This window comes from Triturus cristatus, chromosome 6 (assembly GCF_964204655.1).
Source record: "Triturus cristatus chromosome 6, aTriCri1.1, whole genome shotgun sequence".
NCBI classification, from domain to species: domain Eukaryota; kingdom Metazoa; phylum Chordata; class Amphibia; order Caudata; family Salamandridae; genus Triturus; species Triturus cristatus.
In genome coordinates, this window is record NC_140589.1 from 887,871,558 (window position 1) to 887,897,204 (window position 25,647).

The window sequence follows — 25,647 nt, forward strand, 5'->3', positions numbered from 1 at the left end:
CCCTACGAAGAATCCAAGGAATTGACTGAGGCAGCGTCTTCAACTGTGATGACCCTGACCGACATCGAGATTTTTTGGGGATTGCTAGTCCCGGTTGATATCTGGCGGCAGGTGCATCTGCAGGATCATGCAGGAGAGCTTGGGGGTACCTGGGATCAGATTAGGGAATGGGACAAAGAGCGAAAGCCAGGTGAGAAGCCTAAGGCTGAGATTCTAGCTTTACCGGACAGAATAATAATGTATATGCACTCTTTGATCCCTTCCAGGAGGGTGGATTGGGACAGGTTAACGGAATGTCGCCAGAAGAAAGATAAAAGTGTGTCTGACTTTTTCACGAGATTTGAAGGAGTGTTTTGGGATTTTAGTGGACAGGACTTATTGGTGGAGGGAGGAATTTGGCTATTTGTTAATAGATTTGTCATGAACCAGCTTCCTGAGATCGCGATTAGGTTGCAGGCTTTGGAGAGCACATGGACGACTTCCTCTCCTTCGGTCATACTATGTACGGCTCAGTACTATGAGCACAGGGAGAATGAGGACAAGGAGAAAGTAGAGAAGAAAAATAAGGACCTGAAGACGAAAGTGTTGCTGCAGCAGGCGGCGAGGGGGAATGGAAATGGACGGGGAAGGGGGAACGGGCTGGCCAGGCAGTTACCCCGTACTAGTGGGAACACCGGGTCCGTGGGGCCGAACCAGTGCGTGTCTTGTAAGGAGGAGGGGCATTGGCATAGTGAGTGTCCGGTATTACTACGAGTGGAGGCGCCTTGTGGAAGGGGACACAGAGGGCGAGTGCAAGGAGGGACAGGCAGTGACAGGCAAGAAGAGGACAAGCGATCAGGACAGTCCAGACAGAATTATTTTGATGACCCGAGGGGGTGACAGTATTACCATGACGATTAGGATCTGGATGAAGTGACAGGATTTTCACATGGCTAGGACAGCCAAGGGCAGGGTGTGGGACCAGTTCATATCCCTGTGTATCAGGGGGGACCATATGTTACTGCTGGTCTGCAGGGTTCGACGAAGAGATTTTTGGTGGACACAGGCGCAATGAATAGCTCTGTTTCTCGTTCACTGGTCCCCGGGGCAGCTCTGTCTGCCCAAAATAATGTCTCAGTAGGCTTCTCAAGCATACCAGTTGTGAGCCCCATCTCCAAGCCGATAGATTTGACTATAGGTACTTTCACAGTGGATTCATCCTTCCTATTGACCTCGAATTGTGGGGAGAATTTCAATGGGTTTGGACTTGCTTAAGAGGTTGCACGCCACTAACTTGTGCACCCCGGATGGGGTCTATATGATAATTGGACCCAGAGTAGTATATTCCAAGCAGTGTTTTTTGAAAGATGAGCTTCTACCTGCAGAGTTTGGGGAGGTGCCTTCGACATTATGGGCCACAGGTGATACAGATGTGGGTTTGTTGCAGATTCCCCCAGTCTCTATTTGAGTGAAAAAGAATGCAGTTCAACCCCGTCTTCCTCAGTATAAGATACCTAAGGCAGGAGAACAGGCGCTGTTGCAGATTATACAGGATTTGATTGAGTCTGGAGTGGTGGACGAGACAAATGCAAATGTGTGCAACAGCCCTATTCTCCCCATATTGAAGAGGGCACCCTCAGGCTCCCCCGATGTCTACCATTTTGTTATCGACCTGCGCCGAGGTGAATAAGATCGTGGTCCCCTAGTTTCCGGTTGTTCCAGATATCACTGCCCTTTTGACAATGATCCCGCCCTCCGCCATATATTTCTCTGTCATTGATTTAAAGAATGCCTTTTTCAGCATACCCATACACCCCCAGAGCAGGTACCTTTTTGGGTTCTCTCTAGCCGGCAGAAGCTTTAGATTCTGTCTGCCTCCTCAGGGCTATACTGAAAGTCTCAGTATCTAGAGTCAAGCTCTGAAGGCACGATTGGACTCCCTGGTCCTTCCCTCTGGGAATGTCTTACTGCAATATGTGGATGATCTGTTAAAGGCTTCTGACACGTAAGAGGGCTGCAAAGATGTCACGGTTAAATTACTGATGCAATTGACCGACAAAGGACATATGGTGTACCTTTCAAAATGTCAATATTGTCGACAGGAGGTCACCTATTTGGGTCACCTACTGTTGAAGGAGGGAAGAAGACTAACACCTGAGCACATTGCGGCTATTACTAGGAAACCCATCCCCAAGATGCAGAGGGATGTGCGGGCTTATATAGGCATTACCTCTTACTTTCGCCACTGGATCCCCAACTTTGCTTTACTAACAAAGCCCCTGCTGTTCCTAACTACTAGAGATCTGCATGAACCCCTCCCTTGGATGCATGATTGCCAGCTTGCTTTCGAACAGTTAAAGACAGCTCTTTGCTCTGCACTTGTGCTTGGTACTCCTGATTACCAGTAGCCGTTCATGTTGTACGTACACGAAACGGCTGGTTGTGCACTTTATCTTAACGCAGGCTTTTGGTGTTAAGCAAAGGCCATGTGCATATTTCTCTGCTTTCCTTGATAACATCGCCAGAGCTCTCCTGAGCTGCCTGAGAGCGGCCGTGGCTGTCTCTATTAGGCAATCAGTAGGGCGCATCCTTGATACTGATCTCACAATTATGGTCCCACATGCCGTGGACACGCTTCTGAACAGAACAAAGACGCCGCCCCTTACCAGTGCACGTCTGACCGGCTATGAATTGACCGTGTTTGCACCACACGTCACCATCAAAAGATGTACCACTCTGAATCCAGCCACGGTATTACCCCTCCCTTCAGATAGTGACGAGGTGGATGTGCATGATTGCATTTTCCGTAAGGAGGAAGAGACGAAGGGACGGGTAGAATTGACTTATCTGAACCCCAAGGGGAACTATATGTCGATGGCTCCTGTTTTAAATTAACAGATGGCACGACAACTATGGCTTATGCTATTATCACCCTACGCACTGTAGTTAAGACATCACGGGTTCCTGACAAGTCAGAACAAGCAGCCGAGTTAGTGGCTCTTATTCGGGCATGTGAACTGAGTGAGGGACTGGCTGTAAATATCTACACTGACAACCAGTATGCCTTTGGTGTGGCTCATAATTTTGTGCGGCTCTGGGCAGAGAGGGGGTTTCTAACATCACACAGTTCAAAGATACAGAATGGCCCCTTGATCCATAGACTCTGGTCGTCTCTGGCACTCCGTGCGAAATTGGCAGTGATAAAGTGTAGTGCACACAAGGCGATAACGGATGATGTTGGGAGGGGAAATGCCTTTGCAGATCAGAATGCCAAGGAGACAGCGCGGTATAAGATGAGGCCACGATGGAGGAGTTGGCAAAGTGGCAGGCGAGTACGGTAGCATTAGATGAGGATGGATGCTGGACGGATTTGTCTGGAAAGAGGAGATGGATGTTGCCTGATGCGTATGTCCTCCCTGTGGTTACCATGGCACACGGGCCTGCACACATTAGTGCGAAGGGGATCAGTTGCTGGACCCCGTGTGGCAAAATGACAACATTCCCAAAGTGGCAACGCATTTGGTAAAATATTGCATGATTTGTCTGATGCATAATCCTGGAAAAGGTACCCCTTGGCAGTTTTGCACCGCCTTCCTTCCCTTTCGAGGTTCTCCAGATGGATTACATCGAAATGGAGCGAGTCAACAACTTGAAATATGTGTGGTGGTTGTCTGTGCATTTAGCAAATGGGTTGAGGCTTACCCCACGAAAGAGAATACCACCCTAGAAATGGCAAAGGTACTCTTAAAAGAGTTCTTCCCACGCTTCGGGAAGCTCCGCTTGATCTGAAGTGATAACAGCAGTCACTTTAATGGCAAAGTCATCCATTTGGTGTGTGATGGGTAACACATTAGACAGAAGTTTCATGCAGCAAACCACCCTCAGTCAGCCGGGCTAGTCGAGAAATATAATGGAATTCTCAAGCTGAAAATGGCGGCGATCAAAGAGTACAGGATTAAAGTGGCCAGATGCTTTGCCCCTAGCATTGATGCCCACCAGAGTTATGGCCCACTTTAGGACAGGGTTGTCCACATACGAGGTTGTGTTCGGGTGCACGGCAAATGTCTGGGGCGTCCCACAGCCTCGAAGGTTTTCCGAAACAGAGCACCCCTTGTTGATTGACTATCTCTATGAATTGACTAAAAATATGCGCTCTATTCATCAACAGGTTGCTGAAGTCTTACAGCCCCATCCAGAGGGACCGGGCCACCAGATACAGCCCGGTGACTGGGTCTTGGTGCGCAATTTTTCACAGAAAAGTAGCTTGGAGCCACACTGGAAGGGACCTCTGCAGGTCCTCTTGGCCACGAGAACAGCTGTCAAAGTTGACGGTCGGAAGAACTGGATCCACAGTACCCATACCAAGAGAGTTTCCCTCCCGCTGCCCTATGACCAATGGGTTGCAGACAGGATTGGGGATTGTGAAGGAGAGCAGGTGCCTCGATTTATTCCTTTCTCGGACGCCCGCCTAACCTTTGCACCCACGGAAGAAGAAAGTCAGGCAGTGCTGAGAGGCAATGCCACCTGAAATAAAGGCCATCCAGGAGTCTCCAGTTGTTGGTCCACCGGTGATTGAGCCATGTCTTGTTGAGTCTCAACCCATTGATCAATTTGCATCTGACCCCTTGCCTCCCGACCCCTTTGAAAGTGACCCTCTGTTTTCCAACCCTGCTGTACCTGGAGCACTGAGGTACAATTTGCGCCCGCCATAAGACTAAGGCACCAGTAGGGACAGTCTAATGGATAGGGATTGATTCCATTTGCTAAAGACTAGGGATGGACCACATTGCTGAAGACTAAGAAGTGCATACCCTGAACCGTGGTGCGTGAAATAGGTTAGGGAAAGAAGGAGTCTGGTGCAGTTCCCTTTTCCTTTTCCCCTCGGACAGTCACCGATCAGGGCGAACGAACTGTGCTTTCATGAAGGAGATTCCCGCCTTACTACGTAGGATCAGGAACTGAGCTGGACGAACAGCTCCACCGCGGGTGCTCAACAGCGCCAACGCCAGATGAACACTAGATAGATTTGGTTTCCTTGTTGTGGCTATTCCAGATTGGTTTCAAGTGTAAGACTTTCCGTTGAATAATAAAATGTATTCCTTTGGTCGCCCTATCCATGATGAGGAGCAGCCTTTTGCGGCTTCACGTTCCGCTCCAAATGGGCCAGTTTGGTCCTCTTGGTCTACTAAGAGTAAAATAGTGTTTGTGATAATAATATTGCTTTCCATGATATTGGTACTTGGAGTGATTTTTTTCCTAGAAGAAAAATATCCTGTGCACGCCTGGATGAGCACTACGCCTGCCCCCCCCCAAGCATATTTTTGTTACCTTAGCACCCCATAAGGAAGAGCCCCGGACGTCCTATAACGACAATGTTTTTATCCAGACATTGCATAAAGCCCATGCTGCTTATAATACGACAAAATGTGGGGTGTGCGTTTTTTTACCCTCCGTAACACATCAAAGTGAGTACTTGCTGCCTATGCCCTTGTCTTATGTTAATAGTTGTGAGGGGTGGTTCACCTTGCTTAGTATGATCCTCTCATTTCCTCAAGCTGACTCCCTGGAGCGAAGAGGTATCAGTTCCCGCTCCCTGACGATGAATGTGCTTTCTCAACATAGGGTCCCACCTGGTGTTTCTCCTGGAAGTGAGAAATTTGACCGGGTATTCTTGAGTTCCTGTCTCAGGGCAGCAGATCGAGGAAGGAAGGGGAACAGGGCAGAGGTGGGAAGAGAAAGGTTCTTGCAGTTCAATGTATCAGAATATTACCAATCCTTCCAAGCGCGCCAAGTCACCGAAGATAAGCCCATACCCCTGGCGGTGGTAGATGTAATGGCCCCTTTTTGTGCTCAAGGGGCAGGAGACAGAGGTAGGAGAGAGTAGATGCACCACCACTTCTATATTAAGGACACCCAAAAGTCCGCCCTTGATCCCGCCGCCTACTTTTTATTTTGTCTGTGGCACCCGTGGCTAGGTGTGGCTTCCCAAGGGATGCTCTGGGCGGTGGTACCTTTCCTACCTCCTTCCCCCAGTATATATAACCCCTCGCAACTACCACAAAAATCATCGCCTATAGCGTAGAGGTGTCCTAGCCCCCCTCCCCCCCCCAAGTTAAGAGAATGATCAACACGGACGACATAGACCAGACAGACACGACCCTGCAGCAGTTTATTGACGCGATGAAAGGTGTTCTACCCTTCTGGGGCCCTATGGCCAACAGCCTCAACATTAGATGACTAACCAGGGTGGTAGAGGGGGTTATCAATATAAAGGCAGGAATATTGACAAATATTACGGTAGAGGTTCAGGCCACGAGACTTGTTGCTCTTCAGAACCGGATGGTTCAAGAAGTTATCTTAGCTGAGCGGGGTGGGGCCTGTCACGTCATTGGTAGTAGCTGTTGTGTTTACATTCCTGACCACATCCCCACTGTGTACTCCGCCATACAGAAATGCACAAGATAGCTTCAGAGATACTTCAGGAGAATGGTACCTGGTCCCTTACAGGGTGGTTCTGGGGCTTGTTTGCTACCTGGGGATGGAAGATTCACATATTCCTGATAGCTATAGCGGGTATCATCCTGACATGTTGCTTATGTATCCATTGCCTCCCAGCTTGCTGTACCTGTTGTGTGTCAATGCTAAAAGTACGTCCACGGGCACAGGGCCATGACACATACGAAGGTCATGGTAATGCAGGGTATTCAGGATTAACTCAATATAGACAAGGGCATTTTTGAGTATTAATTTAGTATGTTGACCTCCTATGGTGCCAACATTAGTAGACTCCATTGCTTGATTAGTAGATGATACATTCAAGAGTTTCAGTTCCAGCGTTTTAGAATTGTAAAGACCCTGCCTGATGGCACTAATAAAAATTTAGCATGCAATGGTAAAAGGAGGGTCTGTTAGATTTGAAATGTCATTGCTGTGTTGCTTAGGCCTGAAACGCTTTACCATTGCACATTCAAACTGTGTACTTTCTTATGTTAGCATTGATGGTGCCATTTTTATTTGTGCTGTTATCTGTCAGAACTGAAGATCGAGCTCTCTGTCTCATGGTGCTTGCCTCAGTGGAGCTGCTACTACTGCCCCCTCCTATTCTGATTGCAAACTCAAGGCAGAAATTCTGCTGCTCTACTAAAATGTGTTATCTGTTTTGCATACCTTCACTGTTGAATGTGTTTGTTCCCACATCTTAGAATGGTAGGCCCTGGCTGAGTGGCCTTGGGGTCGAGATAGCCAGTACTCGACACTGTAACATGACTCATCCTTGTGTGCCTCCTTTGTTCATCCTGGCCTGAACTGGAATTTCCCAGCCTGGGCGGACCGTTGAAGGTGTGAGTTTAGTAAAATTGTTAACCCTGAGTTTGGGGGAGTCAGGCCGTCGGCTGTCCTCCCAGGAGACAGGTCAGACTGGGCTCCGTTGCAACGATATTACTAATAAATGTATGCTTTGTATTAACCTCTGTCTGACCAACTCTTCATTCTTGGGAAGGCATAGCAGTGATCTCAAGTGACCCGAGTGACCCACTTTTTGGGTCATTTCCTTTATCAGGTAAAAATTGGAGTAATTGTTCCAATTCATCATAGTGCGCTCTGTCATACCTCGCTAGGAGAGCCTGAGTATTGGCAATACGCCTGTGCAGCCACTTTTTTACCTGAGGTATTTATTAATTTTGATTCCTTGTCCAGACGAGGGGCATCCCCAGAGGTTTGTGAGTTTGCACGTTTACGGGCATTAGAAACCACAAGGGAATCCAATGGTAATTGACCCTTGATATAAACTGGGTCTGTTGTGCACATTTATATTTTTTATCTACCCTTGGTGTAAGAATTATTGCGCGAACAGGATCTTTTAAAATGTCGTCCACATGTTTAAACATACCCTTAAGCATAGGCAGTGTATGAGTGGATCTATGGGAAGAACTGAATGTTTCAAAGATAAAATCTTCCTCAAGTAACTCCTTATCAAGCTGAACTCCATGATGTTCAGCAGCCCTATTAATTAACTCTATGTGCCCTACATTATAATCAGGTGGAGAGGGTGTTGTAGGGTATAAGTCTGGATCATTATCTGTGGTAGAATCTGTATTATAATCGTCCCATGGATCAGGACTATTGTTGTCTACCGCATCCCCATCATCCTGGTTGTCAGGTGATTGTGGTGGTGGTGGATTTGTGGGTGTTATTAACAAATTTGTGTTAGGTGGGGAAGAAGGTGATAGAGGTGGAGGAGAAGAGTTAGTCCCAACATGTTTCCTCTTAAGAGAGATGTGGTAAGTGTCCTCTGTTTCTGGTTTGCGTTTCAATGGCAATTTTGCACGAATATGTCCAGTTTTGGGATTGAGAACCAGTTCCTTTTGTTTCAGGTCCAGGTTTAAAGGTGAGACATCGACACAATGCTCCTTTGACGGAGTCGGAGAGGTTTTTTGCTTCGGTGCCAAAATTTGTGGAGCCGATGTTTTTGGCGTCAAAGTGCTCGGATCCGAACATGATTACGGTTTTCATAGCGGAGGATTTGTTACCAAAACGTGCTTCGGTTTCAGTGCCGATTGTTTCGGCTCGGTGCCTGAATAGGGCGGACTTGGTCCTGAGCCGGAAGGCTTTAACGTCTGTTTTAGTGCCGGGACCGAAGGCGGAGCGTTGGAAACCTGTTCTCGGTGCTGACCTTGGCCCGAAGGCAGAGGGGGAAACTGGAGCCTTTTTCTTGGGCAGAGGTAGAGTCTGGAGCAGGGGAGTATTACCACTCACGGTACGCTGACCCTGCGGAATGTCTTAGCACATGTCTGACACGGCTTAAGACACAGAAATGTGCTCGTCCTCTTCCTCGGCTCCTTGCGTGTCGTGGACGTCTTGTTGGGAGTCTTCTCCCAAGAGCTCTGGAATGAAACCCCTGTGTTGATGTTGCATTTTGTGACGTCGAGCCCGACTGTCACGGAGCGTCTTCTTGGATCGAAAGGGTCTGCACGCGTCACAGTCTTGTTCGTCGTGCTCCGGGGAGAGACACAAGTTGCACACTGTGTGCGTCAGTGCGCTGGTACTTGGCGGGGCACCAAGGACAGAATTTAAACGGAGTCCGTTCCATCGACTGTAAGCTTGCCCGACGTGGCTAGGCACAACGGCCTTCCACGAGATTTCCGATCAAAAAAGATTTTTCAGACCAATATGATACGCGAAGTATGGGAACGCGATCGAATAACAATACCGTCAAGGGTAAGTGGATTACGCACTGAGGGGAACCCGAGAAACGGTGTTGAACCAGAGCGCAGAAATTCACGTCCAAACCCGATGGCGGAAAAAAACAATCTAACAATGGAGTCAATGCCCATACGCACTTTCACCGAAAGGAGGAGTCACCTACCTCATGACTGGAAAGACTTCTTCGAAGAAAAACAAAGTGCAAACATCTGGACCCAACACTAGATGGCAGGAGTATGCAAAGCATGTGATCTACAGCTCACATGACTTGAACTAAAGTATTTCTACCAGTACCAGTATATTTAGGGCTTAGCAATAAAAGATAAACACAATTTACATGGATGTGGTCTCAAAGGATAGTAAGATACTATACAAGCATTTGCAGGATCATCTGACAATAAGTTTCAGGTTCAGGGAACATGTCGTTATAGTTTGAATAAAATGCTCCCACTTCTTCACAGGATGTTCAAGGAACGAAGCCAAGGCTGCAGTAACTTCTGTAACAAGTATCTGTAACCAGTAGCAGCTATGGCGGGAACACCCCACAGGAGCTGTCCCCATCCTCATTTTTTTTTTCTTTTTTTCTCCTCATGAGCTTTTCCTTTTTAAAAAAAATTATTTTCATCTGGTGGTCTTCAAAACTCAAATCACCCTTAAACCAGCTTTCATAGGCCACTGGGAAGTTAGTTACACTCAACCTACCTAAAGGACACCTATGCTACTGCCTCAGCGAGTTTGCCAATGTTATCCAGTGAATTGTGCAACAAGCGTTGGGTGGTACAAAATAGACCACCTACTGAAATGTCTGAGAATCTCCTTGGATTGTGCCTGTGTTGCCTCTGACCCCTTAAGACTCTTTACTTAGGTGCCCACAGTATTCACTGTGATCACTGGGTCCTCTCTCCTCTGCATACATGTGGATTTCCAATGACCCACCACTATTATTGCCCGCATAGTACTGTTTGGGTCGCATCTTCACCTCTCCTTGATACCTGAACACTCACTGAAAACCAAAAAGCTGCAATGTCGAGGGCATGTAAGCTACTCAAAGCTTTTTTGGACCCTTCAATCATCACTTTAATAAAGATTGCAATACATTTTGATTGACATACTCTAATAATAGGATAGAGAGACAAATACTCTCAAGTCTGCAAATACAACAACCAGGGAACGGGAAAACAGCAACAAAATGGGTTACAACAAGACTGGCGCATGGAACATTCTCTGACTTGAAGGAATGGGACACACGCAGACAGCGTGACAGGGAGATACATGCCAACGGCTAGCTAGGCAATAAAAATAAAAAACGGACATCGGGACAGAAAATACACTAATACTAAGACCCCCTCTAGCACTATTCTAAAAACAAGCAGACATCAGTGCAACTAGGTCAATTTGATAAGACACGCTGACACTTTGGAAGGGCACACTGACACTGCACTGCAATAGGGAATACACTAACAGAGAGTGCACTGGGAGGCAGAGTGTGCAGACATAATGAGGCAAACAAAAAGGGGGCATGGCCCTAATGGGTCGGAGAATATATGGACCTCTCATAAAATGTATTAGCAATTTTTCTAAGACTTCGTATGAAAAAGATTTCCTGAAATTGGAAGACTGAGAACACTGGAAACACACAAGGGAAATAACAGCGAGTCAATTTGAGCATAAAACTGATGGCAACAGCCCTGCTTTTCTTGTACAGACAGGACGAGCTTCAACGGCGGACTGTAGGTTCTGCACCTCACGCAAGTTTCCTAAATTCAGTCCTGCGCAACGATACCCTGGCACCAGCCGTTACGTGATGCCTCTGTGTCCCAGATCCTGAAACTGTAGTCGTAAGTGGGTGTGCGCCAGGAAATGAAGTCCAAGATACTATTGTTGTATCAAAAGTCTTTATTCCAAATTAGTATTTCTCATATGATACTAGAGCATTAGGCTGAGCTGAGCGCACACCTACTTTTCAAATATGTTGATTACTCTACAAAAGCCGCCAGGACAATAAAAGTGACAAGTCTGCTTGAAGGGAAAAAAACAAGCAAACCCCGGGCACAGCAAGTGGCAAAGGATGTCCCCTCGTTATGGGGCATGCTGATTTCATTTCTCTAAGGCAACAACGACCTCTGTATAGTAGCGCCAGCCTTGGGTCAACCAGCAGAGGAGACCACGAGCTCCTTTGAATGATAAGTGACTGAGAGATGAAACAAATACCTTCTCCTCTTCGAGCCTCTGCTTCCGTTTTTCGTCCACAGCCGCCCGTCTCCTCTCCTCTTTGATTCGTTGCTCTTCTAGTTTTTTCCTGCGTTCTTCCAGGTGCTTTTCGTAATGTTGCCGAGCTTTTTCTTCTTTTTCTAACCAATAAGACTCTCTGGCAGCTATAAAATAAAACAAGCTTATTTTCATTTAATGCAATAACTTGTTTTCAAGCGGCACTCTTTCAAAGAAGCTTTCTTTACAAGTGCGTTTGCCTGTAATAAAGAAACTACTCAGTAACAATCAGCTGAATGAAATTGTTTTGCTGAGGGTTTTTTAGCTGTGCAGTTTCAGCTTTTAAAACAATGCATCTGGCATGCGACTCTCTTCGCACAATTATAATAAATACGGAGACCCAAACGTCCAATTCCTTCTTGCTGCAGTACAAAATCCCCCCCCCCCCCCCCCAAAAAAAAAGCACACACCCTAATCTCAGATTTGGAAACAGAGCACCGGCATCCTCACAAACGGAACCCCAAAGTATCCAAGGGAAACGACAGAAGCTACGAGTTCCGGTACTAGGCGCTAGGTGGTGACTAGGGGGTGTAACAACACATACAAAAGAAAGCATGCTACTTACTGGACTAGTCATTGTACAGGAGAAAACTTATTATAACAACGATTATACGACTGATTTCCCCCTTGAAAGTACGAAATCCTCGAGTAAAAGTGATACTGGGTTTACTTACTTACTTTATCGAGCACGTACCAGTGGTAACCGTGAGCATTTTCCACTGGGGCAGATGTGGGTGCATTACCTCCTCCACCACTTCTCTTCCTAGTCCTTACGAGAAGGTGGATCTATCCTCCCTTCCTCCCTTCCTCCCCTCTGACTCCAACCCTCATCCCACACAGGGACGACAATGCCTGGAGGGTTCACAAAGAGGAGGCCCACCCACGACCCCCACCTCCTGTTCTGTTGGCTGCTTTCCCATAAACTAAACTGCGGCCCTGGCGGGGTCCAGTTGCCTTTGCAGCTTTGTCTTCTAGCCCCGGGTGCATATGGTGGGGAAGGAGGGAGTGCACCCTTGCACTGAGGACCAGGCGGATCAGTCTCTTCTCTGGGTTGTTTCACTTAGATGGTGGCTGCAGGGTTGTAACTAAATCCCCTGTGGCACAGTTGGGGGAGGGGGCACACTTCAGGGGCATCATTGAGTCTAAAGCCTATAGATAGTGGTGAGATGCGTGAGTCTTGTGGGTATCTCATCACCTTCTGCAGGGAGAGCCCCATCAATTTGTGTTTTGCCACTGGGCAGCTAGAGAGCAAGTGTGCGGGCCACTATTTCCTCTGGTGGCTGACTGGTTCAGCCAGGCTCTGATGGGTGGGCAGAAAAGGAAACACAACAGGGGCCTGCCTCGGGTCTGGTGATCAAGTTGGGAAGACCTTCCAGTCTTAATCTGTGCTGTGATTCTACCCTGACGTTTGTATCTAGCAGGCATTTGGCACTTCCGGGTGTGCCAGGGGTTGTATGTAGTGAGTGTCCCTACTAACCTTCTTGGCCCACTATTTCAAGGTCAGTGGTGGTATTTGCTTTGGCCATCTCTCTCGTTAGTTTGGAGGTTGGTGCAGCAACAACAACTTGTTTATAACATGACAAGGCCGATAGGGTGTGGCTATGTCTCATTTTGTCAGATTCTTAACCAATTGGAGTAAGGCGAAAAAGACACATCATAATTAAATACATTTGACAGATTTCTCATAATGCTGCTACACAGAGTTTCTCGCAAACAAGCCTCTACACAAAAAACAGAAATGGTTGCATTGTACACGATTTCCTTGGGACAGCTAGGTTCGACCTTGATTAAGTACACTTTGTTCAGAACAGTCTGCGCGTTGTTGACTTTCTCAGCAAGGTGCAATTGATTTTTATTCGAGTGGGACATAGAAATATAAGCTTACTAATATGATACAAATAAATGTTGCAGAAAAAGATGGCTTCCGAGGCCTAGTTTGTCTATACTTAGCTGAAGTACGAGTTTCTACCACAGGAAAGAATACATTTCAAGATAACAGTTTCCTCATCTGTCAGTGGAGATACTTTTGCTCATTAGCAAATGACATGAGCTGAGCCCCTTATTGGGTGGCTTTGGGCTCCTTGTTGACTGTGTATCTATGTATTGGGCAACTAAGCTCTGACTGCACTTCTCTGGGCACGTTCCTGCTTCACTTGGTTGAGAGGGTAGTAGGTGATGATCACCTAAGTAGTAAAATGTGGCCATTGACTCAACACTGGGTCCTGAAACATTACAGTGGCTGGACAGGAGCTCCTTTTAAAGTGCAGAGGTGACTACACACCTGTACTCTGGGAGGAGGAAGCGCGGGCTCAGCCTAGTCTTCCCACTGTGCTCCCTGCTTGGCTTGGGGTTCGTGAGCTAGGACTTGTGGACTCTGAAGTTGTGTGGTTCTGCCTGCCTGCTGGGCTTATGCGGAAGGCTATGTGTGTTTCTACTGTTTTCCATGCCCTGCTTTTCCCTGGCTCTCTTTTGAGGTGGGAGATGTGCCAGCTCATCGAGTTGCACTATTGCCTCCTAAATGCCAGGTGTGCTCTCCTCCATTTTTTGTTCCCCGGTTGCGAGCTGGAATTAGGCTTCGGTCTATGCTTTGTGCTGAGTTAGGGGCTTGTAGGATGGGTGCCCCTGCTTGTCTTGCGGGCTGTGTGGTGCTAAGGCGGTGTATTTCGAATTCTTGTCATTTGCTGTTTGTTGAATGCAGCTGCTCACTCGGATGCCCCCTGGAGGGATGAGGGTGAAATGTAGAGAGAGTGTGAGTGTGTGTGTGTGTCTCTCACATTACAGCAGGGCAGATACGTGCCAAACCTATCTTTTATTCTGGGTTCAGGCAGGACATAGACTTACTCGGGAGCTCGCTTGGGGACTCAACTTGTGTTTTTGGGCACTAGCTTCCCCTTTTCCTGACCTGGTCAGTAGCAGTGCTGGCTTGGCATCACCTTGCTGTAACCGTGTGGTGCAAGTTTACCGTCAGGGTCTTCTGTCTACTGGCTTCAAGATGCCCTTTTTGCCACTGTTGGGACTATTTCGAAAGGATGTACTGCTTTTACGCTATATTGAGGTGGTGATCTCCCTTGTTTAAGACTATTCCATTCCATCTGTGTGGATGGTCAATCCATTCATTTTCTGGTTGTCTCTTGGGATGGGCCTGGGGTATCTCTCTCCAGAATGTCTTTCAACCTCCTTCCCGGGGTGCGCCCTCTGCTTTCATCTCCACCTTTGGCTAGATTTCAGGGCTCAGGGTACATGGCTACTGGACTGCAAGCTTTGTAGTTATTGCTCCAGACTAAGCTTCCTCTGGGGAGTTGCGGTACTCTTTATTTCAGTTATATCTTGGTAATTTCAGAAAACTGTGTGCGTTGCTGGGGATCAGGTTGGGTTGCTTACCGCTCTGGCCCATTTGCTTAGGGACTAGGACAAGGAAGTGTTGAGAAGGTAATGCTCTGATTACTTGCTGGTAATTTTCATTACTCTGAATACTGTTCATTGCTCCAATAACTATGCAGTGCCCTCCTTCCACTTGATCCCCAATCCTTAGTAATGATAGGGTGGGGTGTAGTTGTACGTCCCAGTGGCAGACTGGGACATAAAACAGGCCTGGGCACAAAATCAAACAAGCATTTGCAATGCAATAGGTCTCGCATTTATGAGAGTTTGAGCTAATGGCATTGTAAATGACAATGTCTTTTATTCATGTTTTGGTTTTTAAAACATAAATAAAAGGCACTGCCATTTACAAAGCCAATAACTTAAACTCGCATTAATGCGAGACCTATTGCATTGCAAGCGCTTGTCGTGGAATGCTCTCTGTTTCTCTACATTTAGAGAAAAATGGGCAATCTTCTAGAGAAGCTTTGACAACTTATATATTCTGCTAGGGGCTCTGGATGCTACTGTGTCTATTCTTCTAGCAATTCACAGCGCCATGAAGTCTTCAGGCTTCTTCCACACTTTACAAATGTACTCATTTATTAACTCACTCTATAATGGCTGTAAATCTGCCCTTTTAACTCCTCCTTCTTAGAGACAATGTTGCTTTTTCACAGAGGGGCACTGAGACGCTGTTCACACTCGGAGAGACTGCAGTGCACTGGTGTTTGGTGGACCCTATGAGACTAAAAATCTTCAGAATGGCCATCCTACATTACGACAGGGTCAGTGGGAAGGGCAGAGGAATGAAGGGAGGGGAACGGGAATGAGGGGAAAGTGGAACAGGAATGAGGGGAAAGCGGAACAGGAATGAGGGGGAGGGAAACAGGAATGAGGGGGAGGGAAACAGGAATGAGGGGGAGGGAAACAGGAATGAGGGGGAGGGAAACAGGAATGAGGGGGAGGGAAACAGGAATGAGGGGGAGGGAAACAGGAATGAGGGGGAGGGAAACAGGAATGAGGGGGAGGGAAACAGGAATGAGGGGGAGGGAAACAGGAATGAGGGGGAGGGAAACAGGAATGAGGGGGAGGGAAACAGGAATGAGGGGAGGGAAACAGGAATGAGGGGAGGGAAACAGGAATGAGGGGGAGGGAAACAGGAATGAGGGGAGGGAAACAGGAATGAGGGGAGGGAAACAGGAATGAGGGGGAAGGACACAGGAATAAGGGGGAAGGACACAGGAATAAGGGGGAAGGACACAGGAATAAGGAGGAAGGACCCAGGAATAAGGGGAAGGACACATGAATGAGGGGAAAGGGAAAGAGGAATGAGGGGAAAGAGGAATGAGGGGAAAGAGGAATGAGGGGAAAGAGGAATGAGGGGAAAGAGGAATGAGGGGAAAGGAAAAGAGGAATGAGGGGAGGGAAACAGGAATGAGGGGGAGGGGAACAGGAATGAGGGGGAGGGAAACAGGAATGAGGGGAGGGAAACAGGAATGAGGGGAGGGAAACAGGAATGAGGGGAGGGAAACAGGAATGAGGGGGAGGGAAACAGGAATGAGGGGGAGGGAAACAGGAATGAGGGGAGGGAAACAGGAATGAGGGGAGGGAAACAGGAATGAGGGGGAAGGACACAGGAATAAGGGGGAAGGACACAGGAATAAGGGGGAAGGACACAGGAATAAGGAGGAAGGACCCAGGAATAAGGGGAAGGACACATGAATGAGGGGAAAGGGAAAGAGGAATGAGGGGAAAGAGGAATGAGGGGAAAGAGGAATGAGGGGAAAGAGGAATGAGGGGAAAGAGGAATGAGGGGAAAGAGGAATGAGGGGAAAGGAAAAGAGGAACGAGGGGAAAGGGAAAAGGGAATGAGGGGGAGGGGAACAGGAATGAGGAGGAGGGAAACAGGAATGAGGGGAGGGAAACAGGAATGAGGGGAGGGGAAAAGGAATGAGTGGGAGGGGAACAGGAATGAGGGGAGGGGAACAGGAATGAGGGGAGGGGAACAGGAAGGAGGGGGAGGGGAACAGGAATGAGGGGGAGGGGAATAGGAATGAGGGGGAGGGGAATAGGAATGAGGGGGGAGGCGAACAGGCATTATTTCTTCTAATTAAAATATTCCCACTCCTATAAAGGTCGGTACTAATGTTAAAGCCTATTTAGTGATAGAAGTGAAAGTGCTAGCGAGAGTGCTTGAGGCAGGGGCTCACTCGTGCACGTCATCTCACTTCAAGCCAATGTTCGCAGAGCAGTCAATGAAGCATTGAAGGGTCCGCAGTCTGTGCCTAGGAGACCTCTGTAGTGTACAGCTCAGAGCTAGAAACAGTGCACAGCACGCGCAGCCAGGCCTCGGGGAGCTGCGCAGAGGGTGACAGACCAGTGTATACCTGATGCGGTTAGTGCACGCGCAGCGGTGCCCCATAAACAACCCAACACGACGTCCGCTCGGAGGCCTGTGTCCACAGACACTCTTTGAGGAGAGTGTGATGAAACTGAGGCAGTGTGGACTCCCCTGTGACTCCACCACTCCACCGCGTAAACCCTGTGGCAATTTCTAAAGTGTGAGCATGCCGTCGACACAGGAAGCAAGCACAGGGCCAGTGCCAAGGCAAACACAGCGAGCAGCGACGGGTCACAGAAGGCATCGTTGGCTCTCGCCACACCTGGGTGTCAATGCCAACACTCACATGTGGCCCATTAGGTGCCTGCTTCGTGTACAGGTCACCAACTCACGTCATGGGCATCCAGCTGACAAGGGCAGTGTCTTGGGTGCCCGATAAATAACCCAACCCTTTCTAAAGGCTAGCCTTGTAAGTGCTTTAGCTGTCCTGTGTCCACCTCATATAAGAAAACAAGCATTTGCAATGCAAGAGGTCCAATTGCATTGCAAATGGTTAAGTTTAAAACTGAGCGCGGCGCCGCTTCAAGGACACCACGCTCGGTTTCTTTTTTTTTCTCTTTTTTTTTATTTACTTTATCACTGAGTGCGGGGTCCTTGAAGCGGGGGCTGTGCTCAGTGTTAAAGTCAAACAAATATATTTAAAAAACGAGCGCGGTGTCCTTGAAGCGGCGCCACGCTCAGTTGTAAAGTACAAAAATATAAACACAGCGCGGTGTTCCTGAAGTGGACGCCGTGCTCAACATAAATGTAAAATATAAATAAAGTGAGCGCGGTGTCCCTAGCGGGCACCGCGCTTATTAAAGTAATTTTTAAAAAACATACACTATAGAGCGCATAGCGCTGCAGCCGCCATTGTCTCCATCAGTGTTTATTTTCTAAATAAATAGTGTGTGCTTACCGACTAATGAAGGAGACCGTGTAATGCCGCAAGTAAATGATCCCATGGGAGGCCCCAAAAGGACACAGGGCTGTAGCAAGGCAGGACTAAAAAGCCTCATTATCAATTGGAATCCAGCGTTTACCATGGACGATGACACCAGCCAATGAAAAAGATGAGCGGGGCTTCCACTCCACTTCTAAAACATACCCTACTACAATATGCCTCACAGACCGTGAAGCGCATGTGCGCTGCAACGCTAGGCGAGACCTAAAAAGAGGTCCCACAGTGAAAAACAAAAGTGCCCCTCTTTGGTACATTAAATTGAGGCAGCTTGAAACTACAGGACAAAACTTCTTTTTGGGCTATGAGGGGTGCCAGAACCCACAGTGGGTTGGGATGGGTAAATGACAAATTCCTCAATGGCAGGAAGGGGGCAGTTTAGAGGTTTTTCGTTCACTGATGGAGGGTGTCTGCTGCCTTCATACAGTACAGCAAATATTGTGAGTTGAAGTGATGGACATAGTTCCCTGTGGTTGGAGGAGGAGCTCAAAGCTTGCTGTCTGGCAACAACTTGCCTTGATGTTGAAGCCTATCGACAGTGGTGTGTTCACCATCAATCAGAGCATCCACTGCTGGACCTTGCACCAGGAGGGTGCCCAAGTGAGCTAGTAATTCACCTGACAGCAGGTCAGCATCCCACTTTCCTGAAAACTCTGGGCTTTTGGGGAGTGGTGTGCTTTTGGATGAAAAGTTATACCAATGTATATATTTTCAGGAGCTTCAATTCTCACTCCTTTTGAGTAAGAGCCACACATTTGGAAATTGAGCTCGCACTCATCAGTCTGAATCTCACACCTGCTGAGGAGGGTTTGACCCTTGCCTCCAGATGTGGCTCTGCTCCTAACTCTGCTGCGCAAGGGGAGCTCAGGAGACACATATGCTACAGAAGGCCTCATGCAGTGGTTCTGCAGCAGGGAGCAGCTAATCTGTACACACCAAAGATCCACACTGGTCTTGGGTGTGATGCACTTTCTGCTCATTTGACAGATGCCACTTTCTGTGACAAAGGTTGTGTAACTCAACTTCTGGTGACAACTTCAATTTTGTTAACTGATACGCTGTAGAAGAATTTTTTTAATTTGAGTGCTGTGGTTTTTTGCATGGGTACTACACCTTTGCTTCTGAGGGAAGGTGGAAGCGGGATGTCGCAAGAGGTAGCGATGTGAGTCAATCACTGAGCAGCGATTGGTCTAGATGCAAATGTTCACAATTGTATATAGCTCTGAAAACAGAAGCTAGCTTAAACTCTTCCATTGTGGGAAGAACCAATGGGCAGGGAGGTTATTAGGATTTTCTCAGGATCAAACATTGTGGTCAAATGTGGACGGCAAGAACTCGTTCACAGTTTATCCACTAGAGGACCATTAAATTCATTAATCTGTAAGTAGGATGAATACAGATCGGTCTATCTGGCTTTTCCCCCGGAGTCTTAAATTGTGGGTCTCTAGGGGAGTGCATGTAGTCTCTGGGCAGAACGATTAAGGCCAAACACTCACACTTGAAACACTGAGGCCTTACAAACATAACAAAAAATACAAACCGACACGAAGCCATCTCAGTCTCTTAGTCTTTTGTTGGGAGTGGACTTCAGCCTAAAGTTGTATTATTGGGTATGACATGTTGACTCTACTTCCGTGGTGCTACTCCTACTACTAGGAGCTACAAAACAAACAATTCTAAATCCTTCCCTCTTCTATCCCTACACTATCCTTTTCAATCCAAATAACAGACTAACATGTCCACCACTTAAACTAATTTAATATTTTACTATACTAATTCCCCACGAATCGTTTATGGGCTCCGGAGTAGTGTGCTACTTGCGACACAGCACTTTGACACCTCGTCAGGGGTAGAAAGAGCTATATAAATGCAATTACAATACAATATTTTCGCAAGCAGTTCTCTAATAATGCTTAATATATCCAGAAAAAAGGAAAGTCAATGGTTCTGATTCACAAAAACGGTTTGTGAGTGTAAGTCTTATTGCTTACTTATTTATGCCTCTCATCTTTTATTGTTTTCTTTCTCCGCTTTTTTCTTTTCATCTTACTAATTTTTTACTTCTTTCACTCTTTCTGATCAATGTCTTTGTCTTCTTAATCTTTGGCTTTCTTTTTTCCTCAGGACCTATTTTTATTATTTCTCAAAGCATGGGGGCAAGATCAGACGGATTGAGGACCTTGTTTCACATGAAACGGCTGTGTGAGGAGTTTGGGGCAGATGGACACAGGCTGAGTGGGGGTCTTCAAGAACACAAAGTGAGAAGCTTAGGGAAAGTGAATCCTATGGAGGGACGAAGGAAGGAGGAGGTTAAGGCAAGCAGCATGAAAATACTGAGGGACAGAGAGGCAGATATAGAGATTGCCATGCCATGGAGTAGTGTAACCTTGAAAGTTCTCCAGACGTCACCACCTTTCATGAACAATTAATTAGGAGCACTTAGAGGTGAAAAACGTAGCTCAAAACACTCATAGTTGTATGGAAACTACTCGCTTTACATGGAACATATGGTCAAGGGCTACAATTAAACTTACACAAGAGATTTATTATACAGTTTACACTCATTTACAGCTGTTTTTCAACTTATTCACATGTGATTCCCACAACAAGCCTCCCCGAATTAAAAACATGCATCAAAGTCATATATCTTTTCATTCTGCAGCACACATAGAAAGAGGGAAAAAAAGGCTCTAGGCATTATTTTTCTGCAGGAAGGTGTCCTTTCCGGCATAAAAACAATCCTGCCTGTAACACAGGCACCCTTGCATCATGGCTCTTGCATTAGTGCTGGGCAGCATTCTGTGCACAAGCACAGAGAGAGTGCAGTAATGCGCAATATGGCACATTCCTGCCCTCTCTCTTTCAAGCAGCACAGCAAGTTGGCTTGCTGCTCTGAGTGAAAGGTTTGTAAATCTGTACTCAAATGTCCACATACAGAATATAGACAAACGACTGTGCAGCAAGGCTGCACCTATGCACTTTGAAAGGTTAACATGCTTGCTGAATCAAACTAGAATAAAATAAGTATTTTATTTAAGTCTCTCTCTCAGGCAGGAGCTGGACTGGACAGATAGCCTGTGCTGGTTCAAAAAAAGAAGTAAACAAACTGGATATTTGTTAACGCTTGACAGTGTGGAAGCTGTCCTGAAAGTTTAATGGGAGGGTCCCTTTGAAGGTAGGGACCCTGGACCGGAGCCCACTTTGACCATGTCTTAAGACGTCTCTGCATGTGCTACAGAAATCTCTTGAATATGTGTTTCTTCCATTAAGGACTTCCCAATGGCCCATGCTGCTTAAAGACTTTTACTTGTATAGGGCAGCAGTAGGCTAAGTGCTTTACCAAAAGTATGAGAACTGTGATGCTGAGCGCAATGGGGGCAGGTTGAGTGAGCGTGGGGGTGTGGTCAAAAGCATGGCTAAAAAAAAAAATATTCTGTAACTTTTTTGGGTCTTTTACCGTTAGGCAACTACATATAAAATAACGCACAGCCTAAATGAAAAGGAAACACAAGTAATTTAATCTGTCGGAAATGCAATATCATACATTATTAAATCTTTATTAGTTAATGCACTGCACCAGAGAGCCATAGAATTGAATCCTGGTTGGTGCAGTGGCGAATAGCATTCATGGCAATAGAACCGATTCAGGCAGGAGACTCCTGATTTCCGCAGTCGGAAAAGGCTTTATTTAGGTTTTCTCTCGCATGAAATTGCCTCGCCTTCAATAGAAGTCAATGGGAGAAATACATTCTCTTGATTATTTTTTTCAAATCTCCCACTTCCCTCTTCTAAAATGTTGGCATGTATGGAAGTGACTAGTGTATGTTTAGTGCTACGAAGTCCTAATCGGTGACAGAAAGCACAGTGAATATGAAAGTCATTTTTTTAAACTTTCCTTATGCACAGGCTAAGTTAAACTGCTACAAAATGTGCAGTAAGGTTTAAGACAAAAAGTGCTTCCAAATATAGATTTCAGTAATACCTAGACTGTAAGTAGTGCAATTTGTTTTCATAACTGTCTTTTCAAAGCACACACTTCACAGCTGAGCTAGAAGCTCCCTTACAATACCTCTCAAAAAGAATAAATGGGTCATCAGGAAGCCTCAAGTGATTCCATCAATTAAAGCAAATGCCGGCTTCCAGGCACCCTTTATATTTGCAGATTGACAAGTTGCGCAGATGTAGGCGTATTTCGGGCAGCAGGCACCCTTGAGAGAAGCTTGTTTAGCTGTCTGCCTCTCCGTCGGTGTCAGAGCGCAGGAATCCCATTTCAGCTGAAGCATTTCAAGTACCGGAATTAACTGATGTACGGGAACTGTATTTCTAAAATTAAAAAAGTAGGGGCGCATTGTGACCTCCAGACCCTACCTCCCAGCCGTTCCCCCCCTCCCTTCTCCCACTTCGACCACTGTAGGGCAGAAGCGAGATTACCGTTTTAGCAACTTCGTTGGTAGAACAGGGCCGGAGCTAGGCATGAACAGTGTGGGCAACTACCCAGGGCCTCGCTCTCACCTCACGAACAATCAATCAATCAGTTATTTGTAGAGCGCGCTAATCACCCGTGAGGGTCTCAAGGTACTGATCGGGGGGTGGGGGTGCAGCTACTGCTCGAACAGCCAGGTCTTGAGAAGTCTCCTGAAGGTCCACAGGTCTTGGGTCTGTCGCAGCTATGTGGGGAGGGTGTTCAATATCTTGGCAGCGAGGTAGGAGAAGAATCTACCGCCGGTGGAGGTCCTGTGGATGTGTGGGGCGGTGGCGAGGGAGAGGTCAGCGGAGCGAAGCTGGCGGTTCGTGGTGTAGAAGGTGAGACGCTTGTTGAGGTATGCTGGTCCGGGATTGTGTAGTGCTTTGTGGGCGTGGGTGAGGAGCTTGAAGGTGATCCTCTTCTTGACTGGGAGCCAGGGCAGGTCTTTCAGGTGGGCAGTGATGTGGGTGTGGCCAGGAATGTCGAGGATGAGGCGTGCAGAGAAGTTTTGTATGCGTTGGAGCCTCTTCTGGAGTTTGATCGTGGTCCCTGCGTAGAGGGCGTTGCCGTAGTCCAGTCTGCTGCTGACGAGGGCCTGTGTGACCGTCTTTCTGGTTCCGGTGGGGATCCATCTGTAGATCTTGCGAAGCATGCGGAGGGTGTTGAAGCAGGAGGAGGAGACGACGTTGACTTGCTGGGTCATTGAAAGCGAGGTGTCCAGGATGAACCCCAGGTTGCGTGTGTGGTTGGTGGGTGTGGGAGCGGCTCCCAGGGCGGCTGCCCACCAAGAGTCGTACCAGGTGGAGGGCGTGGATCCGAGGATGAAGACCTCTGTCTTGTCTGAGATGAGATAAAGGCTGCTGGTCTGCATCCAGCTGGCGACGGCCTTCATTCCTTCGTGGAGGTTGGTTTTGGCACTGGTGGCGTTATTGGTGAGTGAGAGGATCAGCTGAGTGTCATCGGCATAGGAGACGATGTTGAGGTTGTGCGAGCGTACGATGTTGGTGAACATGCCATGTAGATGTTGAAAAGAGTAGGGCTGAGGGATGATCCTTGGGGCACACCGCAGATGCTCTTAGTGGCTTCGGAACGGAAAGGGGGGAGGCGGTGAGGAAAGAGGTGATCCAGTCCAGGGCTTTGTCCCGTATTCCTGCGTCGTGTAAGCGTATGCATAGGGTGTGGTGGCAGATGGTGTCGAAGGAGGCTGAGAGGTCCAGGAGGATGAGGGCCGCGGTTTCGCCGTTGTCCTGTAGGGTCCTGATGTTGTCTGTGGCAGCGATGAGGGCGGTTTCGGTGCTGTGATTGCTGCGGAATCCGGATTGGGACGGCTCCAGGATGATGTTCTCCTCGAGGAAGTGGATCAGTTGCCTGTTGACTATCTTTTCAATTACTTTTGCCAGGAACGAAAGAAGGGAGATGGGTCAAAAGTTCTTGAGGTCCTTTGGGTCTGCTGTGGGTTTCTTGAGTAGGGCGTTGATCTCGGCATGCTTCCAGCTTTCCGGGAAGGTGGCGGTCTCGAAGGAGCTGTTGATTATCTTTCGAAGTTGGGGTGGTGGCCGATGGTGTCGAAGGAGGCTGAGAGGTCCAGGAGGATGAGGGCCGCGGTTTCGCCGTTGTCCTGTAGGGTCCTGATGTTGTCTGTGGCAGCAATGAGGGCGGTTTCGGTGCTGTGATTGCTGCGGAATCCGGATTGGGACGGCTCCAGGATGATGTTCTCCTCGAGGAAGTGGATCAGTTGCCTGTTGACTATCTTTTCACTTACTTTTGCCAGGAACGGAAGAAGGGAGATGGGTCAGAAGTTCTTGAGGTCCTTTGGGTCCGCTGTGGGTTTCTTGAGTAGGGCGTTGATCTCGGCGTGCTTCCAGCTTTCCGGGAAGGTGGCGGTCTCGAAGGAGCTGTTGATGATCTTTCGAAGTTGGGGTGCGATGATGCAGTTTGCTTTGTTGTAGATGTGGTGAGGGCAGGGGTCGGATGGTGAGCTGGAGTGGATGGTGTTCATGGTCTTGATGGGGTCGTCGTCGTTAAAGTGGGTCCAGAAGAGCAGGTGGTTGGGGAGACTGGGGGGGTGGTGATTCTGCAGTGTTGGCAGCTGTGGGGAGGGTCTGGGTGTTGAAGCGGTCGTGGATGTCTGCGATCTTGAGGTGAAAGAAGGTGGCTAGGGAGTCGCATAGGTCTTGCGATGGCAGGATGTCGTTGGAGCTGGAGCTCGGGTTGGAGAGCTCCTTCATGATGTTTAAGAGCTCTTTGCTGTTGTGTGCGATGTTGTCGATGCAATCCTTGAAGGAGGTCCTTTTGGTGGCTCGGATGAGCTGGTGGTGCTTGCGGCTGGCGTCCTTTAGGGCTACGTGGTTGTCCGGTGTCTTTTCTTGGCGCCACTTCTTCTCGAGTCTTAGGCAAGTCTGCTTGGATTCCTGGAGGTCAGTGGTGAACCAGCTGGTCTTTCTGTCGGTGCATCTGTTTGAGGGTTTTTTGATCGAGGCGAGAGTGTTGGCGCAGTCATCGATCCATTGCCTGAGGTTGCTGGCGGCTGTGCTGGTGTCAGTGGTATTTGTCGGTGGGTCTCGGGCGAGGGCGGTGATGAGTTGGTCTTCTGTGACCTTGTTCTAGCTGCGGTAGGGGATCCGTAGCGGGTGGTGGTGGGTGGTGGGTTTCGAGCGTGTGTCCGGCGGTGTGGGTAGGGGTCATAACGAGCTGTTTGAGTCAGAGGTTGGCGAGGTTCTCGAGAAAAGTGACGGAGTTGCTGTCGTCGGCGTTCTCGAGGTGAAAATTCAGGTCTCCGAAGAGGATTTGTGATCTGTGGGCTCAAGAGCGTGCGTGCTGATGATGATGTCAGAGATGGCGTCGATGAATTGTGGCCAGGGTCCGGGGGGTCTGTAAACGAGTGTTCCTCTGAGGGTGGTATTGGGGTCGGTGTGGATCTGGAAGTGCAGGTGCTGGAGGTGTCTGACATGCAGGTCGAGATTCTGAGGGTATTCCTGTAGACGATGGCGATTCCTCCTTCTGGTCTGTTGGTGCGGTCCCTTCTGGTGA

At 47.9% G+C, this 25,647-nt stretch overlaps 1 protein-coding gene across 9 annotated transcripts in view; it reads right to left on the bottom strand.

The window, feature by feature from the left end:
* MAP7 (microtubule associated protein 7) overlaps positions 1 to 25,647 on the bottom strand; it is a 733,773-nt gene that overhangs the window by 268,412 nt on the left and 439,714 nt on the right. For all 9 annotated transcript variants that reach the window (XM_085611524.1, XM_085611525.1, XM_085611526.1 and 6 more), the window contains one exon: positions 11,392 to 11,555. In XM_085611524.1, the coding sequence (XP_085467650.1) occupies positions 11,392 to 11,555 (164 nt within the window). The remainder of the gene's footprint in view (positions 1 to 11,391; positions 11,556 to 25,647) is intronic.